Source organism: Toxorhynchites rutilus, chromosome 3 (assembly GCF_029784135.1).
Source record: "Toxorhynchites rutilus septentrionalis strain SRP chromosome 3, ASM2978413v1, whole genome shotgun sequence".
NCBI lineage: Eukaryota > Metazoa > Arthropoda > Insecta > Diptera > Culicidae > Toxorhynchites > Toxorhynchites rutilus.
The window spans coordinates 269,012,433-269,038,091 of record NC_073746.1 but is presented as its reverse complement, the minus strand read 5'-3'; the positions used below and the strand labels follow the sequence as shown (position 1 = coordinate 269,038,091).

General features: G+C 38.2%; 1 protein-coding gene and 1 long non-coding RNA gene across 2 annotated transcripts; both read right to left on the bottom strand.

Moving 5' to 3' along the window:
- Nucleotides 1-855: 855 nt before the first annotated feature.
- LOC129779319 (histidine-rich glycoprotein) lies at nucleotides 856-6,209 on the bottom strand. Its single transcript, XM_055786727.1, has 3 exons — nucleotides 6,010-6,209; nucleotides 5,638-5,868; nucleotides 856-1,580 (listed from the first exon to the last, which is right to left on the bottom strand). Exons 1-3 carry the CDS (start codon nucleotides 6,022-6,024, stop codon nucleotides 1,389-1,391), a joined length of 438 nt encoding a protein of 145 aa, XP_055642702.1. The 5' UTR covers nucleotides 6,025-6,209; the 3' UTR covers nucleotides 856-1,388.
- A 13,276-nt stretch (nucleotides 6,210-19,485) lies between these two features.
- On the bottom strand, nucleotides 19,486-20,837 carry LOC129778919 (uncharacterized). Its single transcript, XR_008743527.1, has 3 exons — nucleotides 20,251-20,837; nucleotides 20,078-20,153; nucleotides 19,486-19,993 (listed from the first exon to the last, which is right to left on the bottom strand). It is a non-coding gene; the product is annotated as an uncharacterized LOC129778919 (long non-coding RNA).
- Nucleotides 20,838-25,659: the final 4,822 nt, after the last annotated feature.

Below are 25,659 nucleotides of genomic sequence, written 5' to 3'. Positions count from 1 at the left end.
CATAGTGTTGAAAATCACACCGTCAATAAACTTTGCTTATGTTTGCCCCAGATAGAATGACAAACAATTGAAGAGAGCGTTTTTTTGGGAAGAAATATCAATAACTTTGAGTAAAGTTGAGATATTGACAAGTTCTGCATCGCAAAATATTTGTATTAGTAAGCTCTAAAAGTTTTCCGAAGACAGTTTGTATGTAGAATTTTCAATATAAAAGAGCAAAAAAACAGTTTTTTTTCATAGTGACCCTAACGTAACATAGAAAAAAGGCGCTATATCGGTTATTTCAAGAGATAGAAAAAAACTTTGTTCGACAAAGATGTCTCAAATAACTAGGACTACAACATTGTCCAGCTATGTTTACCTCTATCTATAAAGATGAGAAAGTGAAATTTTTCATTTCATCGACAATTTTGGTCACCCAATTTTTGATAACATAAAAATGACCGCTCTATTGTATGTAACAACTTTGTCCAAGACAGTTTTTGTCTAGAGAAAAACTGTCGAGCTCTAAATGCTAATTTCTACTTAATTACATCTCCTGGACCATTGTGCAATGTTACGGAAAGGCAAATCGAAAAAAAATCGTAAAACTCTGAAGAAAAGTCAGAAAACTCGAAAATTGAATTCCCATATGTTTTACAGTTACATCGAGACATAGTCATAGTTACATCAAGTTATTCCATTCGATATTTGCGCTAACGAAATTGATCGTTGTTCGAAAGTGGAAATGGATTTTCAGGAGAAAAAACAAACTCCAACATCTTCTATGTTTATAAATAAAATGAATCGCCAAATGTTTTGGTAAGCGCAAAACCCGAGGAAGGAATTGTCCGATTTGAGCTGTTATTTTGTTGTATTCGCCTCTGCCCGTAGATCGATGTTGTGGTGAGATTTTTTTAAACTTCGAGGGAAAGTTCAAAAATATGTTCTATAATGACATCGTTTTCAGTCAAATTGGATTGCGCCATTGAAGGAACTGAAACTAGCTTTTCGATGAGAATGAATTCGGGAAATATGAAAATAATTAATTTCGATTCCAATAATTTTTATATTTTAAAATTTAACAATTCAAGTTTGAAAAATAACAGCGAGCGATGATGATGTGATAATTTAGTATTTTTCCCTACTCGGAAGCCGGAGGTCGAACATTTCGATCCTTTCCACTTTGTTCGCGAATAGGGCGATGCGCATGCGTAACAATAATAGCGAACAATACTTAAAACAATAGCTGACTATATCACATGTATACATATTTTATCGCCATGCTGCACCTGCCTCCTTGAAACGACGTTTGCACTGCGTTGCACTTTGGTTCGCAAATTACGACGGATGTGGAAAATCGAGTGGCTGAGCTGGCTTGGCTGTACCCGGTGCGGTGTCCGTGCTGCTTAGCTATCCTCCTGTTCCTCAACCTGGCCGTAATGGTGTTCGTAGTCGTGACCAAAGTCCTGAGCAACGTGCTCCGATCCTGCATGGCCAAGGTCGTATCCATGGCCGCCGTGGAGCTTGGAGTCAAACTCGCTGTGGTTTTCCAGGGTCAATCCATGACCGTGGTTGTGCTCAGTCTCTGGGTGGACAATCTGTGGGATAGGATGAATGAGATAGTTTTTACTATTAGGAATGGCGACCAACAGAAGAAGGTTCGTGGAAGAAATCATTGTAATGTCAAAATTTTCTTTGTTTAATTGTCAAAAAAGATGAATCAGCATTTGCATTGCAGCTAACAATCCATAAAAATCCATATGTCATTAGGTTCTTTCTTTGAACAATATTTGATCGAATAAGTGAATTTTTGTATCATATTTAATAATATAAAGATCGTTTTATTTCTTCAATCGCATAAATTCTTGAAGAATGTGAACATATTGTATGACAGTATGATGGTTTCGCGACCGACAGCGCGAAAGATAAGCAAATGTCCTAACATTTCCAACTCCAAATTTCCTTTCCAATCCTTATTCATACCCTATTAAAATTTAATGTGTGGTGTATGACACAAGTACAAACAGCATAAAAATCGGATGTACAGCAAAAGGGTTACGTATATGAACGAAATAGTAATAGCGCACTAATCAATTCCTATAAATTCCATGCAATCATTCCGTATCCCACCTTTGAACGTTTAGTTGTTTAGTTCAATCCAAACGGCCTTTTTCAAGACCGCAGTTCCTAGATTCCTGAGCTACCGACATCCGCCAATTTTGTTAACGGTCAGAGCCACCAATGCACAATGGTCCAGGAGATGCATTTAAGTGGAAATTAGCATTTAGAGCTTGACAGTTTTTCTCTAGACAAAAACTGTCTTAGACAAAGTTGTTACTCATAATAGAGCGCTCGGTTTTATGTTGTCAAAAATAGGGTGACCAAAATTGTCGATGAAATAAAAAATCTAACTTTCTTATCTTTACAGATAGAGGTAAATATAGTTCGACAATGTTGTAGCTCCTATTATTTGAGACATCTTTGTACAACAAAGTTTTTCTCTATCTCTTGAAATAACCGATATAGCGTCTTTTTTTCTAAGTTACGTTAGGTTCACCATGAAAAAAACTGTTTTTTGCTCTAACTTTTATGTTTCAAATTTTACATGCAAACTGTCTTCGAAAGACTTTTAGAGCTCACCAATACAAACTTTTTTCGATGCAGAACTTGTCAATATCTCAACTCTACTCAAAGTTATTGATATTTGCAAACATAAAAAATGCTTGTTGACGGAATTTGAAAGAACAGATTTCACACTATATAATATGTGATTTTCAAAACTATATTATTTTTTTGTATTTGAGAATATTAAAATTGAAATCATGAGTTTTTGGATGAAAAACCATCAATAACTTTGAGCAGGGTTAGGATATTGACATGTTCTGCATCGCAAAATGTTGGTATTGATAAGCTCTAAAAGTCGTACGAAGACCATTTTAAGGTAGAATTGTAAAGTTTGAAACATAAAAGTTAGAGCAAAAAAACAGTTTTTTCCATGGTGACCCTAACGTAAATTAGAAAAAAGGCGCTATATCGGTTAGTTCAAGAGATAGAGAAAAACTTTGTTCTACAAAGATGTCTCAAATAATTGGAGCTACAACATTGTCGAACTATGTTTACCTCTATCTATGAAGATAAGAAAGTTAGATTTTTTATTTCATCGACAATTCTGGTCACCCTATTTTTGACAACACAAAAGCGAGCGTTCTATCATGAGTAACAACTTTGTCTAAGACAGTTTTTATCTCGAGAATAACTGTCGAGCTCTAAATGCTAATTTCCACACAAATGCATCTCCAGGACCATTGTGCAATGGTGTTCATTGTAGTGCTTCAAGACAGTTCGATTTATAAAACAATGGAGTTATGCCCAAAACACGATCGCATCATTGACGTAGGTCCAGGAAATTATTTTATAAAATTGACTTTGGATATTATTATATTTTTTTGCACTGAAAATTCATCGCGAACGCTATTGCGGCGGTCTTTTTGCAGTAGACACTTACTCATTCACAGGCGATTACCTTTCGTTTATTATTCCACATTTCATAACTACTTCACTCTACTCATGGTAACGTGTATAACCAACAATAATGCGTGCGTTTGATGCAAAAACCGAACAAAATTGTACCACTGTGTGTTGGATTTATAACATGGGAGCGAAGGCTCTGATCGGGTGTAACACGGTTTTCTGTTGGTAACGTGCAAAATAGATGCTGATGATGATGCTTTGAATTATTAGAGATTTAAAACTTTCTTAAACCATTCTGTTGGAAAAAAAGTTCTGTAAGAAACTAATAAATTAACTCCATCTTCTTGGTAAAAGGTGGAATAAAAAACGTTGTGATATGAGCGAAACAGATGATGATTATGATGCTTTGATTTATAAGAGACTTCAAACTTTCTCAGCTCATTCGCCTCTAACTTGTCGCTGCCGTCTGGTCGTTAGCTGGATGACTGATGAATCGTGATGAATCGTGAATGGGCGTAGTAGAACAAATATATGGGTGAATAGAAAAGCTTCCGATTTTCGTTAATTGAAACCATTTATGGATCAGGGAATCGTAATGTATAGCATACCAAATAAAATCTCAAAGGTTCTCATATTCGATTGGTATGCCAAAATGCAGTAAAATAATTATTGACATTAAAAGCTTATTTCATAAAGAAGTTACTTGTTTTCTGATTTGGCACCATTACTGAAAGATGTACTCCCACGTAAAAAAAAACAAACAATTAAATAAATTATAAAAGCCTTGGCTTATGAGCTAGATTGTGATAGCAAATTGACAGACTGCATCAACCAGGTGTTATAGAAATCGTTCATAGCCGTGACGTAAACGCGTTTGCAAAATTTTGCAATTGTGCAAAAAATAGTGTTCGCTTCTTCTTATTCCCAAATGACACCAACGTTCCTAGAAGAACTCCACCGTCTCAACGTAGTATTACTTGCGTCATTTTTATTAGTACTCGTACACGCCTTGGATATATTTTTAGTGGCAAGTTCTAGAATACGCGTGACCACAGTGACACCAACTGGGATTCGAGTTAATTTAAGTTAAAGCTATAAATTAATAGAAATAGTCTCCTTAAGAAATGTATGCTGTTGGGGTAAGACCGCCACCCTTTGAGTGGAGCCCGGCATGATTTCCAGTTAGTTGAAGGTTATTGTGACATATTTTCCATCTAATTCAGATGCCTTGCAGCTCCCAAGGAAATGGAATTGCGAGAGTGGGTCCCAGGAGAACCTCACCCTTGCAAAAGAGGCTATCGTTGAAGTAGTTTCTGTCAAACGTGCTTTGGAATACCCAGATCCACATTACAGACTCACGTTTTGTGAAGGTAGGTGACATCGAAATTAGGACCTAGATTCCATCGAACTAGTAATTGTATTGTGGTTTAGTTTGAGGAGCCGCATGATAGATTTGCCTAATATCAAATTCCTTTCTTTTCCATATTCCATGTTCACCGGAGCTTGTTCCGACCATATCTCCGGAATCAGTTGAGCGATTCGACCCATATTCGATAGCGACATCTAGAATTAGAATGCCTCCCATTTGGCGGTGGCCACATTCAAACTGGTTCAGCTGGTGTCAAGTATATTTATTGACAAATTGAGGGTACCGGTGTTACCCCCATGGGGTGCTGGTTTCACCCGCACTGGTAGGTAAACTCTGTTTTTATGTCATTTTTGAAAATTGACTATTAATTGCAGTTCAAAAGCACTGATCTTTCTCATATCTCATGGAAAATCTAGACAACAATTCTGTGACGGAAACATAACAATATGTGCCCTCAGATCTAACAAAACAATACTTTCCCTTATGGGAACGGGCTTACCCCTACCGCACAAAAAATTGCTTATGAAAAGAAAATCACAAAAAAAATCGCAGGAAAAAGGCACACAAAAACAGGTTTTCCTGTATGTGACTGTAATGCGACTTAAGTACTTAATGGTTTCCAGTATGATGATTAATAAAATGGAAATAATGGTTAAAAATCAAAAACCATGCAATGCAATATAATTGATTCAAAATGGAAATCGATTTTGCTCGCTGCATGCACATTACATGAACATAATTTACACCAATCTAATGCCGTTCTTATGCAGAAACTTGCATTGAAGATGTCTTCCGTTTTTGATAAAGCTACTCACCTTCAGATTATGCTTAATTCCAGAGATCTCAACTGGGTGCTTCAGGAACTGCTGGTCTTCCTTCTTGACGTACACCGGCACCGGGTGGAAGTGGTGGAACTTGAAGCTCTGATGTGAGGTCGCATGCTTGTGATCGATATTGTGGTGATGTTCTGTTTCCGCCACCTCTTCATTTTCCTGTCGGTGGTGGATGAGACCGGCGAAGCAGGCAGCGAACAGTGACACAAAGATCTGCGATAATACAGAACGTTGATCAGTTATGAAAACTCAGCACTAATTTTTCACATAATTCTATTGATACTCTCTGCACCATCAGTACACTAATTGATAAATGCTATTGTGAACTATAATTATCGTCTGGATTGCACTCACAATTGCACGGAACATTTTCACTCGGTATGGTGGATCAATCTGCTGGAGCGAGTTATATTTTTGGGGACACACACTGGGAATGTTCACGAAGCGCCGGTTGGTTGATGGTATGATTGAAAAGTTGCCACTGTTTAGTGCTTTATACTTGCGGTCCCCTCCCGAAGAAGTCTTGGTGCCCAAAGTATGGAGCGTGAGTTTTCCGTTTTGGAGTCCGGACCCATCCGTAGAAGAAAGGGAGAGCGCTAGTGAGAGCGAACGAGAGGCACTTGCAATTTATGTAGCAGGCATCGCAGCAACATCCCAAACCTGATTGTGTATGAGCGGAGCGCGAACGGAGTTCCATGCACTCTTTTCTTTCACCCCGGGTGATCCCTCCCAACTCCTACTGCCACCCGGTTATTGTCGTTGGTGAAGCCGAAAACAGCGAGATTAATGTTTTTAGCATGCGTATCATGCAATGTTGCAAATTTGTAGATAATGATGATCTTTTTCAGCTGTGGTTATTTTCGGCCGCATGTAGTTTCTGTTTTCGTGGGAATTGTAGCGATTTAATCGACTGCGCGAAAGCAATCTCATCGATTGAGTACGGATCAAATTATGTAGATCATTTTATGAAAGATCGAATAATTACTCGTGTTTTTTATTTACCACTATTTTCAAATTAAATATAAATACGACACGGATATTTCATGATGTTGGATTGTTCGATTTTGGGTGTATTCAGGTAACTAGTAAATGCGAATAGATTTTCTTTGTGAAAATCACATGTAAACAAAACGAGCTTGGGTTTGTTGAAGAGCCACAAGTCTCTAGTTGCTAATAATACAATAAGGCGTTGAAACTGTTCAATTTTTTGACGTAGGACTACGTCTTTGATTTCTAAATAGGGGGGTCACTCTACGTAAAATGTAACGTTTTATTAGGAGTTTTCAAATGCATATTACGCAGAATCGTTCTTACTATATATGTTATAACATATACCATTAGACGGTAAATTTATCCAACATTTTTTTCGCCTTAGGCATCAACAGTGGAAATAATTAACAAGTGAGCAAATTAACAAATAAGAGAGGTATGTTTTGCGAGCGAATGCGAAGGTGAATCATGTATTATGCCTTCTTTCTTTCAACTGTCTTTTTTCCCATGAATGTTGTAGCAAGACCTTTTTTGGATCTAAAAAGAAATTAGATGCAAGATTTCATACATCACTCAAATTTCATGCAAGATTTTATCGATGCAATGAGGAAAGTGTCACCCATACAGTGATCGTTAGTTAACCCGTTGCCACATTATTTAATTTCCAACAACAGGGCCCAAACACGAGCACATTGAATCGTCCCGACACTCTGTTGAGTGTGTGCATCTTATTTACGATCGTAGCAGTCCCGCATCATCACACGCCTGAAGCATGTATCCATTTCACATCGATAGACTACGAGTGAGGTTCGATTTTGTACGTTTTGGCACAGTCTAATCGCAACGAGTGTGGTTCGACGTTATACATGAAACGGGGTTAATTGGGCCAGAAAATCAATACAATTATCGAATTTCACTCGCTAACTGGACTGCAAAACAGCAAAAGCTATACTTCGAATTGGAGATGACATCTACTATTGACACATAGTGTAGAGATCTAACTGTTAATATTGAGATGATGTTTTGTATCAGTGTTTATTTGTAGAATCCACCTATTTGTCAAAACCCGAAATGTCAGTTATTCGTGTTACTGTGTGTGTGTGGTCGTGAAACTGCGCCAACCAACGGCTCGTCCATTTTGATCCCGACCAGCACAGCGAGTAGCAGCAACCGAACTTAGATCCAGAACGAACCGACTCAACACATAGCTGCTTTGCTAACTGGGCTAACGTACGCCCAGTTATAGATAAGTTCAGTTAGTGAATGACCTCTGTATATGACGGGGTGACATCTTAAGCGAGTGTTTTCCGAGCTGCGGCAACATGGGTAATTGTACAGCGAAAATGATATCAATATTAGGAGGGTGGCATCGATTATCATCCAAGGACTTCTTGAGACCGGCATTACATCACATCACAAAAATGAAACGAAATGGAATATTAATAATCTTTATGACTCATATTCAAAATTCTCAATGACTCAATTCCTTCTATGATGGATCGAGCAGTAGAATATACGACTTGAGCTCGAATTATCCGAAAAACGTGAATAATGATTTAACAAACGAACGGGATTCGCAAGAAAAAAGTGACGTTTGGTAGGCAGATGAAAAAACTCATTTATATGAAAACTAGAATAGGCGTTTCGTTTGAATTGTTTAATTTTCGAAAGAAAGTTCGAATGGATAGATTTGATTCGAACGAATTTCATGTGTATTTTACCTCAAAATATAACGAAATCGCTTCATGTGTATTTTTTATCTCAAATATAATGAAATCGTAAGTATTTTAATTTTTTTTTGTTTCTTCCCCATAAAATTCATATTCGATGTAATCAATGACGATATTTTTTTTTGTTTGCTGATCCACATATACTTTGTCTACCATTCCACCCTGTTGTGTGTCTAAGTTAAACTAACAGATCTCTGAACAATGAAAAGAATTACATTTAAAAAAACAACCGTTCTGAACAATCACAGTCCTACGTCAAACTACCGTCCGTGCCCATAGGCTAAGACCCTTCTACTTTTTTATGTTTTTAAACGATTTTATGATCTGTTCAAGGTTTGTCCGAAAAATGATCATGGTTAGAAATCACTATTTTTGAATGAAAAAAAAAATCGAATTTTCAAGTAGATGTTGCATTTCTCATTGCTTGAATTTACTGTCATCATATTGATCCATTAATAATTTAGCCTTTCATCAGAATATTGCCTTTTCTTTGCATTTTAAAGGTGAACACAGAGAAACTTTATTTCTGCTATGCACGAAGGACAACATAAACAAACTGCAGTGTACTATTCCTTTCTCGAGTTTTGCGCTTACCAACACATTTGGCGATTCATTTTTTTTTATATAGTAAAAAAATATAGAAGTGCGTTTTTTCACCGGAAAATTCGTTTCTACCTTCGAACAAAGATCAATTTCGTTGGTGCAAAAATCAAATGGACTAATCACGCTTATCACGATGTAATTGTAGAACATGCAGGAATAATTCTAAGCCGGAATGGAATATGGCAGCCAAACAAGTGGGAAAAGGGCTTATGCAAAATATGATGGATCGTGTACGAAGAAAAATTTGAACAATGGCCTATGGTAAGAAGGAAGACTGAAACAACGGTCTCACAATAATCCTACTAATCATAATACATACTAATTTATACCTGTTACATATGGGAAATAAAACGCATTTTAAATCCCAACAAGATTTTCGTGTTCGGATTTTTAAGTGATAAACATTGCAGAAACGGCCATGGAACAAGATTAATTTTCCATCCAAAGAACCACAATCAATTTCCTTGATTGGCGTGATTATTTTTCGACGATGATTTAGTGTGACTGTTTTATTTGAAAAAAAGTCTTTGGCGACGTTTAAATGAATCGTTTCAATGAATCGTTTTTGTTGTTAAGAAGAAAGAAAACTTTAATGCGTCTGAAAATTACTATGAATTAGATGCTTTACTCCATCAGAGCTATGAACATGATTATATAATAAAACAGAGGCTCGTCTTGAAACAAATAAAAGTCACCGATTCGAATCATTCACAGAGAAAATTCGATAGAAATTCGAAATGCTTGTGTTCTTCACCGATCGACGATACTAGAATACTTTTTGCTGCAAATCTTCGACGTTGCGTACTGCCTGAATGTTTCACTCGATGCTCATCCAAAATATTATTTTCAATACTATTTTATCAGGTTTTCTACGGTTTTCAGTGACAAACTCAACGTGTTGTTGGGAGAAGTTTTCGACCACACTTTCTTTTGCTCTCTACAGCGATGAGCAACGGATTTTAAAGCACCAATATTTTAAAAATATGATAATTAGATTTCGTATAAAGACATAAAAAATTTAACCTACTGAAAAAAGTTGCTAATACAATAGAGGAAAATATTTTTCCACTCGCTCTAACAAATCATCAAATCACCGAAAATTGCGAATACCCATTCACATTCGCGGAATATTTCCATGGAAAATGACGGTACTTTTGGGTTGTAATTCGTGTAACCCGCGACGCCGGGGAAGCGCGCGAGTTCGTCGCGACCGGGGATTTTGCGCAGATAAGCGGTCGGCTTAAGCGCCACTCCCGCGAGGGAGACCGACCGCCGTGTTTTATCCTTGCCCGGCAATGAGACACCCACTGAGGGCGGGTTTGTCCTTTTTCTCACAAACCCGGTTATTTCCGCGACTCTTCTGCGCTATGAAGGACCCGCGACACCGTTTATCCGCGTTCCACAATTCAGGCAACAGAGGCAATACGGTTGTTTCCAATGAACACCGTTTATGCCAAAATTCTCATCATTGGACCTACGCAATGATGCCAAACCCACCCACCTTGAAGTTTCAGAGGACGAGGTGCGGGGGTTGAAAAGTTGTCCACAACAGAAGAGGAGCCCCAACCCTGGGCTCGTGACCTATCTGAAAATTGTATCGGGTGTTTAGGCTACCGCTAGCCAGTAAATGCACAACATTTATGTCTACTTCAAATTACATTGATTCTTTAAACATTTATTAAGTTCTCCACATCTTCCCACGAATTTAGGTTATATTCACATCTATATTACATACGAAATCATCACAACAAATAACGAAAAATAATGGTTACTAAATTTATTTCACTAAATCCTCATATGGGTTTCGAACACCGGACCCTGGAATTCAAGCCCAGCGATCTTACTATCGAGTCTAATTCTCCATCTTGTGTGAACCCTTCTTGCTAGCGAGCAGCATGTGCACGCTGACGGTATTGCTCTATGCTTCTAAATTGTGTGGCATTTTTTTGTGTGGCGTTGTTAATTTGTGTGTGGTTTTTATTTTTGATCTTAACCCTACATGCGCATGTTATTTTTAGGGTGAAAGAAGTTTTGTACTCACACTACCTAGGCTTTACGTGCATCAACTTTACCGCCGTTCCACGGTAGGCGATGAATGACGAGTCCGTAGGCGTAGATGATGGGACGTAGACGTTGAATGCGCATCCGACGTGTAGTGGTGCCGTGCGGCGCCTTCCCTTGATTCGAGTGACGATTCGCGCTTCGCGCGGCCACCTGGTTTGACTGATGTGGTGGCGAAGATCCAATCTTCGATCATGGGGTCAGGATACGGCTCCTTCCTACACACAACAAAGATTAAAACACCACACATATGCCACAATTAATTTTAGCATCAGCCACATGTCTTGGAGCTCTAAGCTTACCTTTGATTTCGCTAAACGGGAACACAAGCGAAGAATTACACTTTTCGATTTCTCGGAAAAACTTATTTTAAACTAACTAAACATGAAACAAAGAGACAAAAAAAACAGAGAAAAAAACAGGAAGTGGGTTATATCTATGGTATAACCGCAAGGGTGACGTAGGACTATCGTTGATTTAGAGATCATTTGTATGAAGTTGAATCTGAATTCATTCTGAATGAATGAATATTTGGAGAACTTCGAAAACGAGAGCGTTACGTTGGAGGCACAAGGTTTTATGCATCCAATATTGGATACGGAAATATCCTACTGATGGGGAAGAATAATCTTCAGAAGCTATCCTGTTGATTGCGATTGATTGAAAAACCACAAAACCAAATGTATTTGGTCACAGTGTTACATGGATAGAAAACATTCAATTAAACTCTTTCACATGAATATATTTTGAAAATTCCCAAAGGAACTGGCAGATTATTTTCAGTAACGATTAGATATTTCCACATTTTCCTCGATACTTGGAATGCCAACTCGATAACCACCTGTTAATAGCACTTGATTGAAACATATTTGGTCACAGTGTTACATGGATAGAAAACATTCAATTAAATTCTTTCACATGAATATATTTTGAAAATTCCCAAAGGAACTGGCAGATTATTTTCAGTAACGATTAGATATTTCCACATTTTCCTCGATACTGGAAGCCCACCAGTGGTTAATGCCTACTCGATAACCACCTGTTAATAGCACTTGATTGACACATATTTGGTCACAGTGTTACATGGATAGAAAACATTCAATTAAACTCTTTCATATGAATATATTTTGAAAATTCCCAGAGGAACTGGCAGATTATTTTCAGTAACGATTAGTTATTTCCACATTTTCCTCGATACTGGAAGCCCACCAGTGGTTAATACCAACTCGATAACCACTTGTTAATAGCACTTGATTGAAACATATTTGGTCACAGTATTACATGGATAGAAAACATTCAATTAAACTCTTTCACATGAATATATTTTGAAAATTCCCAAAGGAACTGGCAGATTATTTTCCAGCAATGATTAGATCTTTCCGGAACTTTCTCGATGCTGAATGGCATCCTAACGGAAAGAGTTCTGCGCGTGTATGTGTCGATCCTTCGCCAGCATGTTAGGCAACGATATTGTCTTGTCGATGTCCTCACGAATAATGAATGTGTCTCACCACCAGAATATCGCTTAAGTATGCTTTTTGTGTGTGATTGAATCGAGAGAAGGTGTGGTTTACAATGGCAATTTGGAAGGCAAACTAGAGGGGAATGAACTATCTGAGCTCGGAACTTTCGGCGACTGAGCAATAATCGATTGCGGGCGCATACAATATTGGATACGGAAATATCCTACTGATGGGGAAGAATAATCTTCTGAAGCTATCCTGTTAATTGCGATTGATTGAAAAACCACAAAACCAAATGTATTTGGTCACAGTGTTACATGGATAGAAAACATTCAATTAAACTCTTTCACATGAATATATTTTGAAAATTCCCAAAGGAACTGGCAGATTATTTTCAGTAACGATTAGATATTTCCACATTTTCCTCGATACTGGAAGCCCACCAGTGGTTAATGCCAACTCGATAACCACCTGTTAATAGCACTTGATTGAAACATATTTGGTCACAGTGTTACATGGATAGAAAACATTCAATTAAACTCTTTCACATGAATATATTTTGAAAATTCCCAAAGGAACTGGCAGATTATTTTCCAGCAATGATTAGGTCTTTCCGGAACTTTCTCGATGCTGAATGGCATCCTAACGGAAAGAGTTCTGCGCGTGTATGTGTCGATCCCTCGCCGTCCAGCTCGTCCAGCAACGATGTTGTCCAGTCGGTGTCCACACAAAGAATGATCGTTACTGCAGCGGAGCGGGGATTTTTAAGCTGACTGGCTGGCTCGAGAATTACGCATGTGTGATACTGCGACTAATGTTTCGTTCATTTTTTTTTCTTTTTCCTTTCCAATCGTGCTTCATTCTATTTCGCTGCTGCTCTGGTTGCCCGTTTTGGTCGGTACGATTTGAGGAGCACAAAATGGACCAATCAAAAATGGGCACATAGGGCATTTGGACAATGCTTGATATTTAACAATTATTCAATTATTTATCTCAAGAAAAATGAAATGTTATTCGTTATGATAGATGCGTAGATATATTTCCTATCGATTGATGCAAAAACCTTCGCGATCTATTGAGAAATGCTCGAGTTATAAGCGTTCCAAATCTTGCATTTTTTCCTACTTGTTCAGTGCCTAGATTTCCATTTCACCCCCTATATCTTCCGGTTAGACGTAGTCCTACGTCAAAACCAAAAAAAACTTTAGTCCACTGACTAGCACGTGTAGCCTTTCACCTACGGTACCTTTTTACCGTCCACTCGCGATGCAAAAAAAACTGGTCCGCCCTGCCTATTCCACGGTCGAAGTCGGAATGGGCAAGCATATCTCAAGATCCTCAGATCAGCGAGACATTCATTGGAACCGGAATTACGTAATAGTTAACGATGTTAACTATTCCGTATTCACACCGAAATTCCCCTGCGCTTTCATTGGTCGCGCATTCAAGCATTCGCGGGCGATACCCTTTAACCTCCCGAGCAGAGTTCAAGTCGAAGCGCTCGCCGGGTTTTGAAATTTGAAGAACAAGAAAACCCCGCCGAAAGACTCTGCTATTTGGGGGAAATATCCAAATGAAAAAATAGCAAAAAAAAGAAAGCATGAGTCTTTCGGAGTGTTGGTATGTGGGTGTCTTGGCTAAAACAGCCGCCCAGTCACATCCAGCACCCATTATGGCTAGTTGCTCAAATCTAAAATCGGGAGCGGCACTCGCGTTGCCAAACATCCAATACATAGAAAGAAGAGAGAATCCCAGATCCACACAGGAGAGATTGTGTTGGATCTGAAATTCAAAATAACGAAACGAGGGGCTTCCAAAAGTCGAAATCAGTACCGTGCTACATCATTCCCTGCTTAATTTTCGAAAATTTGATTGGCCTGCACCAATCAAATTTTCGAAGGCGAAAATAGAGTCTCCCTTCGCAGAATTGTTTAGTAACATTTTCGGGGTCATATGTGGTCATCGTCAAACTGAATTGACTCATCCTCTATTTCCAGTATCAGATCAATTGATCTGTCTGTAACTGACCATCAACGCTTTGCAGCTCCGGTCTCCAGCGAAATGTCATGTGAAACCCTGCAAAGGTTAACTCTAAACGCCCATAAAAAATTACTGGTATTATAGAGAACTAACTAACCGAAAACTACTGAACTGAGAGACAAGAAAAAACTCGAGAAAAAAAAAAACATCAATCGATCTGACCTTCCAGAGCTACTATTTAGTTGACAATCCTATTTACACAAAATGAAGAAAAAATATACTCGAAATTACTCAAAACTATAACTAAAATCTTTACATCCTCCACTTCTCATAAATAGAAGTATTTCTGGAGATGTAAAAAAGAACGTACTATCGACCTACGTCGAAAAAATAACTCGATGAATATTGTTCATTCCGACCTCAGAACTTTATCCAAGTAAAAAGGAATGAAAACAATATCCATCTTAAATTTGCCCGAAATTTCTTCGGATATGGAAACTACTCTGGAAGGATCCAAAGATTTCCTGCTCCCATCAGAAGAAAGATCTTAAAGTTCGTCATTCTCAATCGTTGGCATGCTACCAACGATGAGATGACCTTTTTCCTAACAAAATCACAAAACGAAACTAAATATTCAACCAATCCAACATTCACGCACCCCTCGCTTACAAGCGATGTACACTCATTCTCCCAATACACTCACACAATTCACTCACGCTATTGCCAACTAAAACAGTGTTCGAGAAGTAAACAAACCGGTGCGATGGTTTGTCAGTGCAGTGGAAGTTCGAGTTTTAATTTTTTTATTACACGGACGATTCCGTGTTTTTTTTTTTTTTTTTTTTGAGAAGGAAAAACCTTGTGAGCGATATGGACGACGTTGAAAAAGGAAAGTAAAAATGGTAAGTCGTTCCAACTATTAGGTGTAAAGCTCTTTGTTTTTCTCTTTCTTTCACAGGTTAGGTTCTACAAGGGAAGCAGCATCACCGGCTGGACTGGATTGTTGCTGGGGAAACGATCGAACGAAGGACGAGGATAACCAGGAACGAGACCGAGAAAAGGACTAGGACAGGACGGTTTTTGAGAACAACAACTGGAGGAAACAGAGGGCTGTATCGGAGGACGAAGGAAATACAAATGAAAAACCGGACAAGGATGGGAGCTGCTAAGGACAATACTGGAAAACATACCGAAACGAGGATAACCGAATCAGGCCAATAGTGAAACACTTCCCCGACGAGAAACGGGACTACTCTCAAGGAAAGGAAAGGGAAACAAGCTGGACGATAACGACGAACCGGAACCACAACGATGATTATAACAAGTAAATTATAAAATCAAAATATTTATTAATTTTTACATATTATTTTAGGAACTAAATCAGGAAGTCATTCTACAAAAAAAACTAAAGAATTTCTTCGAAAGAAAACAACAACAAAAATGGAATACTGGAACGGAAAAGTGACGATGAAACAAACTAAGCAAAAAAAAGACCATAAACGAGGAAAAAACGTGAGTGACTATTACTTTTTAATAATTTAACAACTAATTTAACTAGATCTAGGACTAATAATAGAAAATAAGGGTTAGGGAAATAGGAAGAAAACTAATGAATTAATCTACTACTAATAATTACATTGTATTTACAATTCGAGTCGCGTTGTTCACTCGATTCGGTTCCGAAGGTCGGTCTCTTTTTGATGTTTTCGTTGGGATTCCCGTTTGTCACTTCGGCTACATAGCTTTCAAAAAAACTTGATTCTACGGAATCAACCAATCGAGAGGATTATCAAGTCTCTTCTTCTTCAGACTGCTCTCTAGTGCTGAGGCGCTCTACTCTTCGTTCCTTCACAAAGTCCACTACTGATTGTTTCGAAAGTCATCATCAGTGCTCGCTTTACGCTTCACGGTACCATGACCGCTACTTTGCACAGGTCATAGCTCCGACTCGTTAATTTTCTTCGTGAACTTTGCTACTTTTCCCGGATCATTGTGAGCTCTCAACTCAGACTTCAAGCAATCTTCCAAAGAATCAACGATTCCTCAATCGATGGGATTCGACGTAGGACTTTCCACATAGGTGTGTTTTTTGTTATTAGTTCCTTCATGAAAGGTACATAGCTTGAACATCAAAAAACACACACACAAATATGCACATAGGAAGACGGGGGGAGTAAATAGGAAAGGCGTCTACCTGTCGCAACTTCTATCTTGAATGAAAACAGGCCTATCCTGATTCCTTTGACCTGTGCTATAGGAACAATTTTCACAGGATCTTATAGTTCTACCCAAATTTCCACAGCCATAACAGAAAATTAATCTTCGTTCTATACAATTTCTCCAACAATGTCCTTGCTGATTACAGTTCCAGCAAGTTCTTGTGGTACTAAAATTTCTACTTCTTCTTCTGTTGACTGTCCAGTTTCCTGTTTCATGCTGATTTTCTATTGTTTCAATCGAGTGAACAGATTTGAAATGAGGACTTTCCCATGCTTTTTGTAGAACCGGATCCGTTGCGTCGATGCGGTTATTCAGATTCATCAAATGATCCAAATCATTTACGTCAATAAATGAGATCCTCGAACGATAATGTTGTCTCATGTTGTCGAGAATAATCTCGAATTTCCGTCGCTTTGACAGTGGTTTGGAAAGCATTTTATTTAGCTGTTCCATGCTCGATACAAAAGCAACGAACGTTTCGTCTCGCTGCTGTTTTCGTTCGAGTAACCTTTGACGAATCGCTTGGTCGTGATTTGGGTTCCCAAAACGTTGCTTAATCCGCCGTTCAAATGAAACCCAATCGACAAACTCATCAATGTGTGTGAAGAACCACTCCAACGCTGGTCCATCCAGAAGTGCATAAATTCTTTTGAGAATTTCCTTTGCGGACACATCCTCTCTATAGGCAATCTTCTCTAATCTATATAAAAAATTCTCAACGCTTAGCGTACCAGGTTGGCCTGTGAACTTCAGTTGCCATTTTTCGATTTTATCACTTATTTTTCTTTTATCATCCTTAAACTTGTAACGTCTTTTCCTACGTTGTCTAGCGCCGTTTAATTTAGAAAACTGAGAGTTCACTGTTGAATCTGATTCTTCTGCGTTTTCTATTCTTCTATTCGACTTTTTATTTTTTTGTCGTTGAGGCAATCTGTTTGAACACCATTCCATATCATTTTCTGAACTGGTATCTACAATTTCTCGTCCAGGTAGATTGGACGTACTTCTCACATTATTCTGTTCTGACAAACTAACTTCCCCAGTTCTCTCCCTCATTCCTAAAATCGACATAAGATCACTTAATGTTTTCTCGAGATGTGTCACCTTCTCACGCAAATCGGCTATTTCCTGTAGCATATTTGTTTCAGTATCCACATTAGTTTCTGTCCCTTGTAAATCAGGTTCAACCGCATGTTCTGTAACTAGTCTTGCATCTTCATTCGTACAATCTCTTTTAGTTTCACCTAACAATTTTTCTGCATCATATTCTTTGATCATCTTACCTAAACAACGCAGTACTCCATCTTTCAGCAGCTGTTCCCCTTCATCGTTAACCGTACATCTTTCTGTTCTATACAAATAATGCAATAACTTTGATTTATGGTTCGACTCAAACCCTTTCTGCTTAACTTCCCTTCCAATCGCCGCCACATTTTTTTCCAAAACATTAAGTTCGTCTCGAATATTAATGGACGAGCTGTACTTGCGTCCTGACTTCGCATCTGATTTGAATAACTTTCTCAAACGCCGTTGCTTCTCTAAAAGATCTAAACCGACCATATTCCCATCGAGTTGATTTCGTATTCGCAGTTCGTAATCAGTTTCCTCCAAGCTCAGATGTTCAGTACATGGAAACTCCATTTTAGAAAGTTCAAGTAGTACCACTAACTGCTGATACTTTATTTATTTTCAGGGTAAAAATGGCGTAGCTGACAGATGACGGTTTTTTTAAATTGCAAAAGTACAGAATGTCCGAGAATGCAGTGAATTTATTAAATGCTAAACACAATTTTGTGGAAGCAGTGACCGAGAAGGAGAAAATGCCCAATATCGTTTACAAGAAAAGACAAGGATGATTGTTTAAATTGCAGACGAGGATGATTATTTCCTATGAAGACTAGATGCGAGAGATTATTCAAAATTCTTTCTGAAAACATTTCATTATTAATTTTTATAAACGTTATAATTGTTAAAAGAAATCCTACTGAAAATAAACTAGAGACTATTTCTCAATATAATTCAGAAAAATACTAAATGTGTACCGGAAAAAAAAATATTTCCACCCGAAATAAATTTTCCTGAAAACCTGGAAAAATTAATCCAATTTTCCAAAATAAATTTCTCAAAATTATTTTGCAAATGACCGTAAATGTCGTGCCAAAAACCACGTTGGGCGCCAAATGTAACCCGCGACGCCGGGGAAGCGCGCGAGTTCGTCGCGACCGGGGATTTTGCGCAGATAAGCGGTCGGCTTAAGCGCCACTCCCGCGAGGGAGACCGACCGCCGTGTTTTATCCTTGCCCGGCAATGAGACACCCACTGAGGGCGGGTTTGTCCTTTTTCTCACAAACCCGGTTATTTCCGCGACTCTTCTGCGCTATGAAGGACCCGCGACACCGTTTATCCGCGTTCCACAATTCAGGCAACAGAGGCAATACGGTTGTTTCCAATGAACACCGTTTATGCCAAAATTCTCATCATTGGACCTACGCAATGATGCCAAACCCACCCACCTTGAAGTTTCAGAGGACGAGGTGCGGGGGTTGAAAAGTTGTCCACAACAGAAGAGGAGCCCCAACCCTGGGCTCGTGACCTATCTGAAAATTGTATCGGGTGTTTAGGCTACCGCTAGCCAGTAAATGCACAACATTTATGTCTACTTCAAATTACATTGATTCTTTAAACATTTATTAAGTTCTCCACATCTTCCCACGAATTTAGGTTATATTCACATCTATATTACATACGAAATCATCACAACAAATAACGAAAAATAATGGTTACTAAATTTATTTCACTAAATCCTCATATGGGTTTCGAACACCGGACCCTGGAATTCAAGCCCAGCGATCTTACTATCGAGTCTAATTCTCCATCTTGTGTGAACCCTTCTTGCTAGCGAGCAGCATGTGCACGCTGACGGTATTGCTCTATGCTTCTAAATTGTGTGGCATTTTTTTGTGTGGCGTTGTTAATTTGTGTGTGGTTTTTATTTTTGATCTTAACCCTACATGCGCATGTTATTTTTAGGGTGAAAGAAGTTTTGTACTCACACTACCTAGGCTTTAAGTGCATCAACTTTACCGCCGTTCCACGGTAGGCGATGAATGACGAGTCCGTAGGCGTAGATGATGGGACGTAGACGTTGAATGCGCATCCGACGTGTAGTGGTGCCGTGCGGCGCCTTCCCTTGATTCGAGTGACGATTCGCGCTTCGCGCGGCCACCTGGTTTGACTGATGTGGTGGCGAAGATCCAATCTTCGATCATGGGGTCAGGATACGGCTCCTTCCTACACACAACAAAGATTAAAACACCACACATATGCCACAATTAATTTTAGCATCAGCCACATGTCTTGGAGCTCTAAGCTTACCTTTGATTTCGCTAAACGGGAACACAAGCGAAGAATTACACTTTTCGATTTCTCGGAAAAACTTATTTTAAACTAACTAAACATGAAACAAAGAGACAAAAAAAACAGAGAAAAAAAAACCAAAAAAAACTTTAGTCCACTGACTAGCACGTGTAGCCTTTCACCTACGGTACCTTTTTACCGTCCACTCGCGATGCAAAAAAAACTGGTCCGCCCTGCCTATTCCACGGTCGAAGTCGGAATGGGCAAGCATATCTCAAGATCCTCAGATCAGCGAGACATTCATTGGAACCGGAATTACGTAATAGTTAACGATGTTAACTATTCCGTATTCACACCGAAATTCCCCTGCGCTTTCATTGGTCGCGCATTCAAGCATTCGCGGGCGATACCCTTTAACCTCCCGAGCAGAGTTCAAGTCGAAGCGCTCGCCGGGTTTTGAAATTTGAAGAACAAGAAAACCCCGCCGAAAGACTCTGCTATTTGGGGGAAATATCCAAATGAAAAAATAGCAAAAAAAAGAAAGCATGAGTCTTTCGGAGTGTTGGTATGTGGGTGTCTTGGCTAAAACAGCCGCCCAGTCACATCCAGCACCCATTATGGCTAGTTGCTCAAATCTAAAATCGGGAGCGGCACTCGCGTTGCCAAACATCCAATACATAGAAAGAAGAGAGAATCCCAGATCCACACAGGAGAGATTGTGTTGGATCTGAAATTCAAAATAACGAAACGAGGGGCTTCCAAAAGTCGAAATCAGTACCGTGCTACATTCGTTTGCGTCGGGAGGCGATCTGGCGTAGTGGCAACATCCATACCTCTCACGCTAAAGGTCACGAGTTCAATTCTCACTCCCGACATTCTTTCAAAAATGGAAGTTAAAGGAACGAGCCAACAAAAATGTGTTGAAAGTCATTAGAATAGAGAGAAAAAAAATCGTTTGCAATGTTGTCATATTAGAGCTTTTGTGAAAAAAGCTACCGATTTCTGAGAATAATGGCGGAGGCTAATATTTCGTATACTTTTACTTTGAAAAAAATGTTTAGACCATCCGCTGTGAATGCAAAAATTTAACTCCTCAAAACTATTTGCTTCTCTATTTGTCAGAAGTGGTTTGACTGTCATATTGAGAAATATTGTAGTTTTGAAGCAAAAATATGTATCATTTGCTGCAGCTTTTCCACTGTGCAAACTTGTCATTCCAATAAGATAACGCATCAGTTCATAAAAGTAGGGAAGCCTTTACATCGTTTATTGGACTGGTCCTTTAGATTTTCGACCATCCTGTTTTTAACCGGCTCAAAACCCAATCATAAGCCGATTGGGAGCAATCGTATCGTAGAATATATGAAGCTAAGAGCCAGTATTAGAATTTAAAGGAGCCTAAACAAGCAGCTACCTTTACGTGGAGCGAGAAATAAATTTCCACATGCCGTAGCTTGTGGAAACAAGTTCAAATAACCAGTCTTATGAACGAAGATAGTTATACACATCTATATTAGGGTGCCTTTGAATGTATGAGAAAAAATCGACATTAAAATTTCAAAAAGTTACTCCATAAAAAATGTTCACCACCTCGGAAAAATGCCCTATGCAAAATTTCAGCTCAATCGAACTTAACCTTTTCGCTACGAGCGTCGTCTATAAACGACATCAGCGTGATACTGCACATCGATCACACCAGCGCGATATGCGCAGTGCTCCGTTCAACGGTAGCACTCCGTCGGAGCACACTGCCGTTGAGAAAGGGTTAACAAAGCGGTCAAAGTTTGAGTTTTTTGAAAATCGAGAAATCGGGATTCTCAAAAAAAAAAAAATGATGCCAAATGTCTTAAAATTGCATGAAAAGTCAAGATCTACTGTTATCTCGAAAAACATTTTTTTTATCTCGAAAAACTTTTTTTGGTCAAAAATCGGCTCTCTGGGACTGGGTCTTTTTTCGGAATACGAAGCAAAACGTATGGTTTAGGGTGCCAATGGAAATGATCATCTCGATTTTTCATATGGAACTTTGTGCGAAATGTTCATTTACACGAAATGCAAAATATTATCTTAATCGGACTTCATTTATAAGTGTCGCAGACGTTAAAATTTGGGTTTTTTGGTAAACCGAAAAATCACCGGAAATCGGGTTTTCAAGAATAATTTTTGGTGCAAGATTTACAGTTATCTCAAAAAAATTGTTTTTGTCAAAAATCGATTTTTCAGATGGAAAAATGACCGAGGGCCAGAAATTTTTTTTTTACAAAAAATGTTTTTTGAGATAACAGTAAATATCGACGTTTCGTGTAATTATAAGACATTTGGCACCAATTTTTTTTGAAAATCCCGATTTCCGGTGATTTTCTGTTTTCAAAAAACTGAAATTTCAGAAGTAAATAAAGTCCGGTTGGGCTAATATTTTGCATTGGGTATTTTATCTGGAAACAAAAAAAAATGTGGTTCTAATGTTATGGCACGTAGTGTATTTCAATAATTCAATGCATCGTACAGTTTATGCATTTGCATTTGTAACGAGACGTATATTTTCGACACAGTAGTCGTTCGCTAACTGGGCCTGCTTTAACTGGACTGCTTATCAAGTTGTGCACCTATTTATGTACCAATAATAGTACGTGTACTGTATTAGATCACAAACATCACTTTGAATAATGTTAAGTTACACTGATGTCCACAATCGATTATATTTACTGATAGTTTAATGACTATATTACTGGGGAAGCGAATCTCCAAACAGGAAGTAGGTGAGTGAGCTACATGGCTGATTTCTCGGCAAAAAAAAACAAAAATAAATAACGCTAGAAACTACTCCGCTGGACGCCGTATACATCGTGTAAGGTGTAAGCATGCTATAGTACTTAATCATCGCGCATACTCACATGGGTAGTGAGTGGTGACCAGTTCGACTCTAATACTATCAGCCACGTACACGCGCCCATTCCAAGTGGTTCAGCAGGATCATGTGGATAGTGACTTGGTGGAAAAGTAAAATTCATTGATACCTACCGAAACCGGCTTCTTCTCATACGGTTAGGATTACGCAATGCCAAACATTGAACTTATTCATGAAAGAGTGTGGTTCAGTGGTACGATAAATATAACGATACACGATGGAGAAATGGGGAAAACTGCTTTAACTCGTAGAAACAGTTTGTTTCTACGGAAAACGTAAAGTTTTTATAAGAGATGAAGTAAATATAAACAAGCTAATTTATAATATCTTATAGAATACAAACGGAACTTAGAACGACAAAAATCACACCAAGACACTCCAAACATATGATCGATAGCTTTGAAGATATAATATACACGAAACAAGTCTGGGACGTCTTTGTTTAGAAATCAGAAAAAGTTGCAACACTATACAGGCAATTAGCGTAGAATGGCTTAACACCTGCTATCAGATGTTTCCTCATCGTGTTTGCTCGTTGTAGCTATTTCATTTGCCTTTCAAATTCAAAATAAGTAAAAGTGCTTCGGTTATCACACCACATCCACGCCCTTGTTTACCTGGCTTCGTGTGTTCATAACAATCGTTTATAAAATAGAATTTCATCGATTTATGATCGCTGCGGCAATAAACGCAAGCATCGTTGCGGCGAGTGATTGGTTGCATATCTATTAAAAAAAAAGTGGATATGATAGATTCTATCTCTGGTTCCGATGGAACCTCGCATTATTTTAGTTTAGTTCAACTCACAATCAATCTGATATTGATGAGATGGAAGGTGAAAAAATTGTTGAAATAAGAAACCTTTGTTTAAGGGGGTATTCTAGTCTAGAAATCTGAAAAAATCGAATTTTTTTTTACCATATTTCTGTAGTTTAGGCATTCAAGAATATACTCTAGAAAGGACTTATCGAAAATCCTATTATTTACCTAGTTAGAGCCATCTTAGTGATGTGGTATCTAACCTGTTACGGCCATCACAATGAACTTCAAACGCGTTTCTCTCGGAACTAGTTTTTTTCTAACTGGCGTACACGATATCTCAAGTTCTACTGAACCGATTTATGTCAAATTTATATGAAAATAATCTGCATACATCTCTCTATCGCATGAACTAATAAAAAATTATAACTTTTTAATTTTACTATTTTTAAAAAATCGGTAAACGCAAAAAAAAACGTTTTAAACAGCATTTTTGTTTTCAAACGGACGCCATTTTGTTAAAACCCATGTTTTCGACTTGTCCGAGGTTCATGCCATAGCGAAATCTTTACTGATTCAGAATCTGTTCGATTTTTTTGTTTCAGATAACCAGAAGGACTGGAATCGTGTACGCCATGGCACAACTTTTTTTTGAACACCCTCACTTCACCAGCATGTAACTATTCTAATTATGAATATTTTTTTTCCGTCCTATTTTTGTTTTATTGTTGAAAGATAGATAAACGAATAATGATATAATGGATGGTAATAATATTCTTTGTTTTATTTTTACGGAGTTCGAAAAAACGTCCGAAATTCGTGTCTCTACACTAGAATACCCCCTTAAGCTATCTATTAGGGCACCGCTATATTCGCAAGAAAACATCAATAGTGCGAACAGGCTGATATAAATAAAAACCTATAATCTGGTTAAGCTCATTAACAATCTGTTAAAGCTGATGGGTGTATCGATATTACAAAAAATTGCCCATCTACTGGCTTAATCAAAACTAAAGCAGAGAATAACATGATTTCATTGTTCAGCATAAAGGATAGTGAACATGAGAGACGATTTGCAACATCTGTTTGCATATTCAATAGCTTTGAATGTATTCTCGGTCGAAATATTTCCTTTGCTGTTTTGTTTGATCTCATTTTCGATCACATCATATCACAATAATTCGGAAAATATTGTGTATGATTCTAGTACTTATTATGAGAGAAAAAGGTGTAATGTCACAAAAGCCTACTACTAAGAGATGAACCAGCTTACGGCTAAAAGTCTCTATTATAAAGAATTAAAATAGGCTACTAGAATCATTCTGACGCGAAAAGGCCTCATGTGTATAAATGCCACACGGAAAAAATAGCAATGTTTTTACTAACGGATGAGTCATAAGTAGTTTGGTAAAAAGTATTTTTTCAATTCAATTCTTTATTGCATTTTCACAAGTCCATACAACGTGCATTTGAGAAAAAATGAAACAATTAGACAGATAGTGGTTCTTAATCTTCAATCTTCTTCAAGATTCCCGGAACCCTCGCCATCATTGTTCGGAACACTTTGAGGTCCACTTTTTCGTCACATCTGATGATACAGAATTTGTGTTGTTGAGCTGTGGTGGCTTCCAAACCATTTCCGTACACCGACTGGGACAATATGGCTTCAAACGACTCGATTGCCGCGCCGGGGTACGTTTGGGGGATTGTCTTCTTTACGTACAAACGGTATGTTATGAGCGGTCAATCAATATTGTATTACTTTACATAAACAATCAATATCTTGTATTACTTTACATAAACATAAGTACTTTTTTCCGATTTTACACACTGGACCAAATCACCCCACAGACGGTCCAAATCACTCTGCATCAAATTTTAATATCCAAAAATTATCTCTCTTATTCTATGATATATTTGGTTGTTTGAAGCT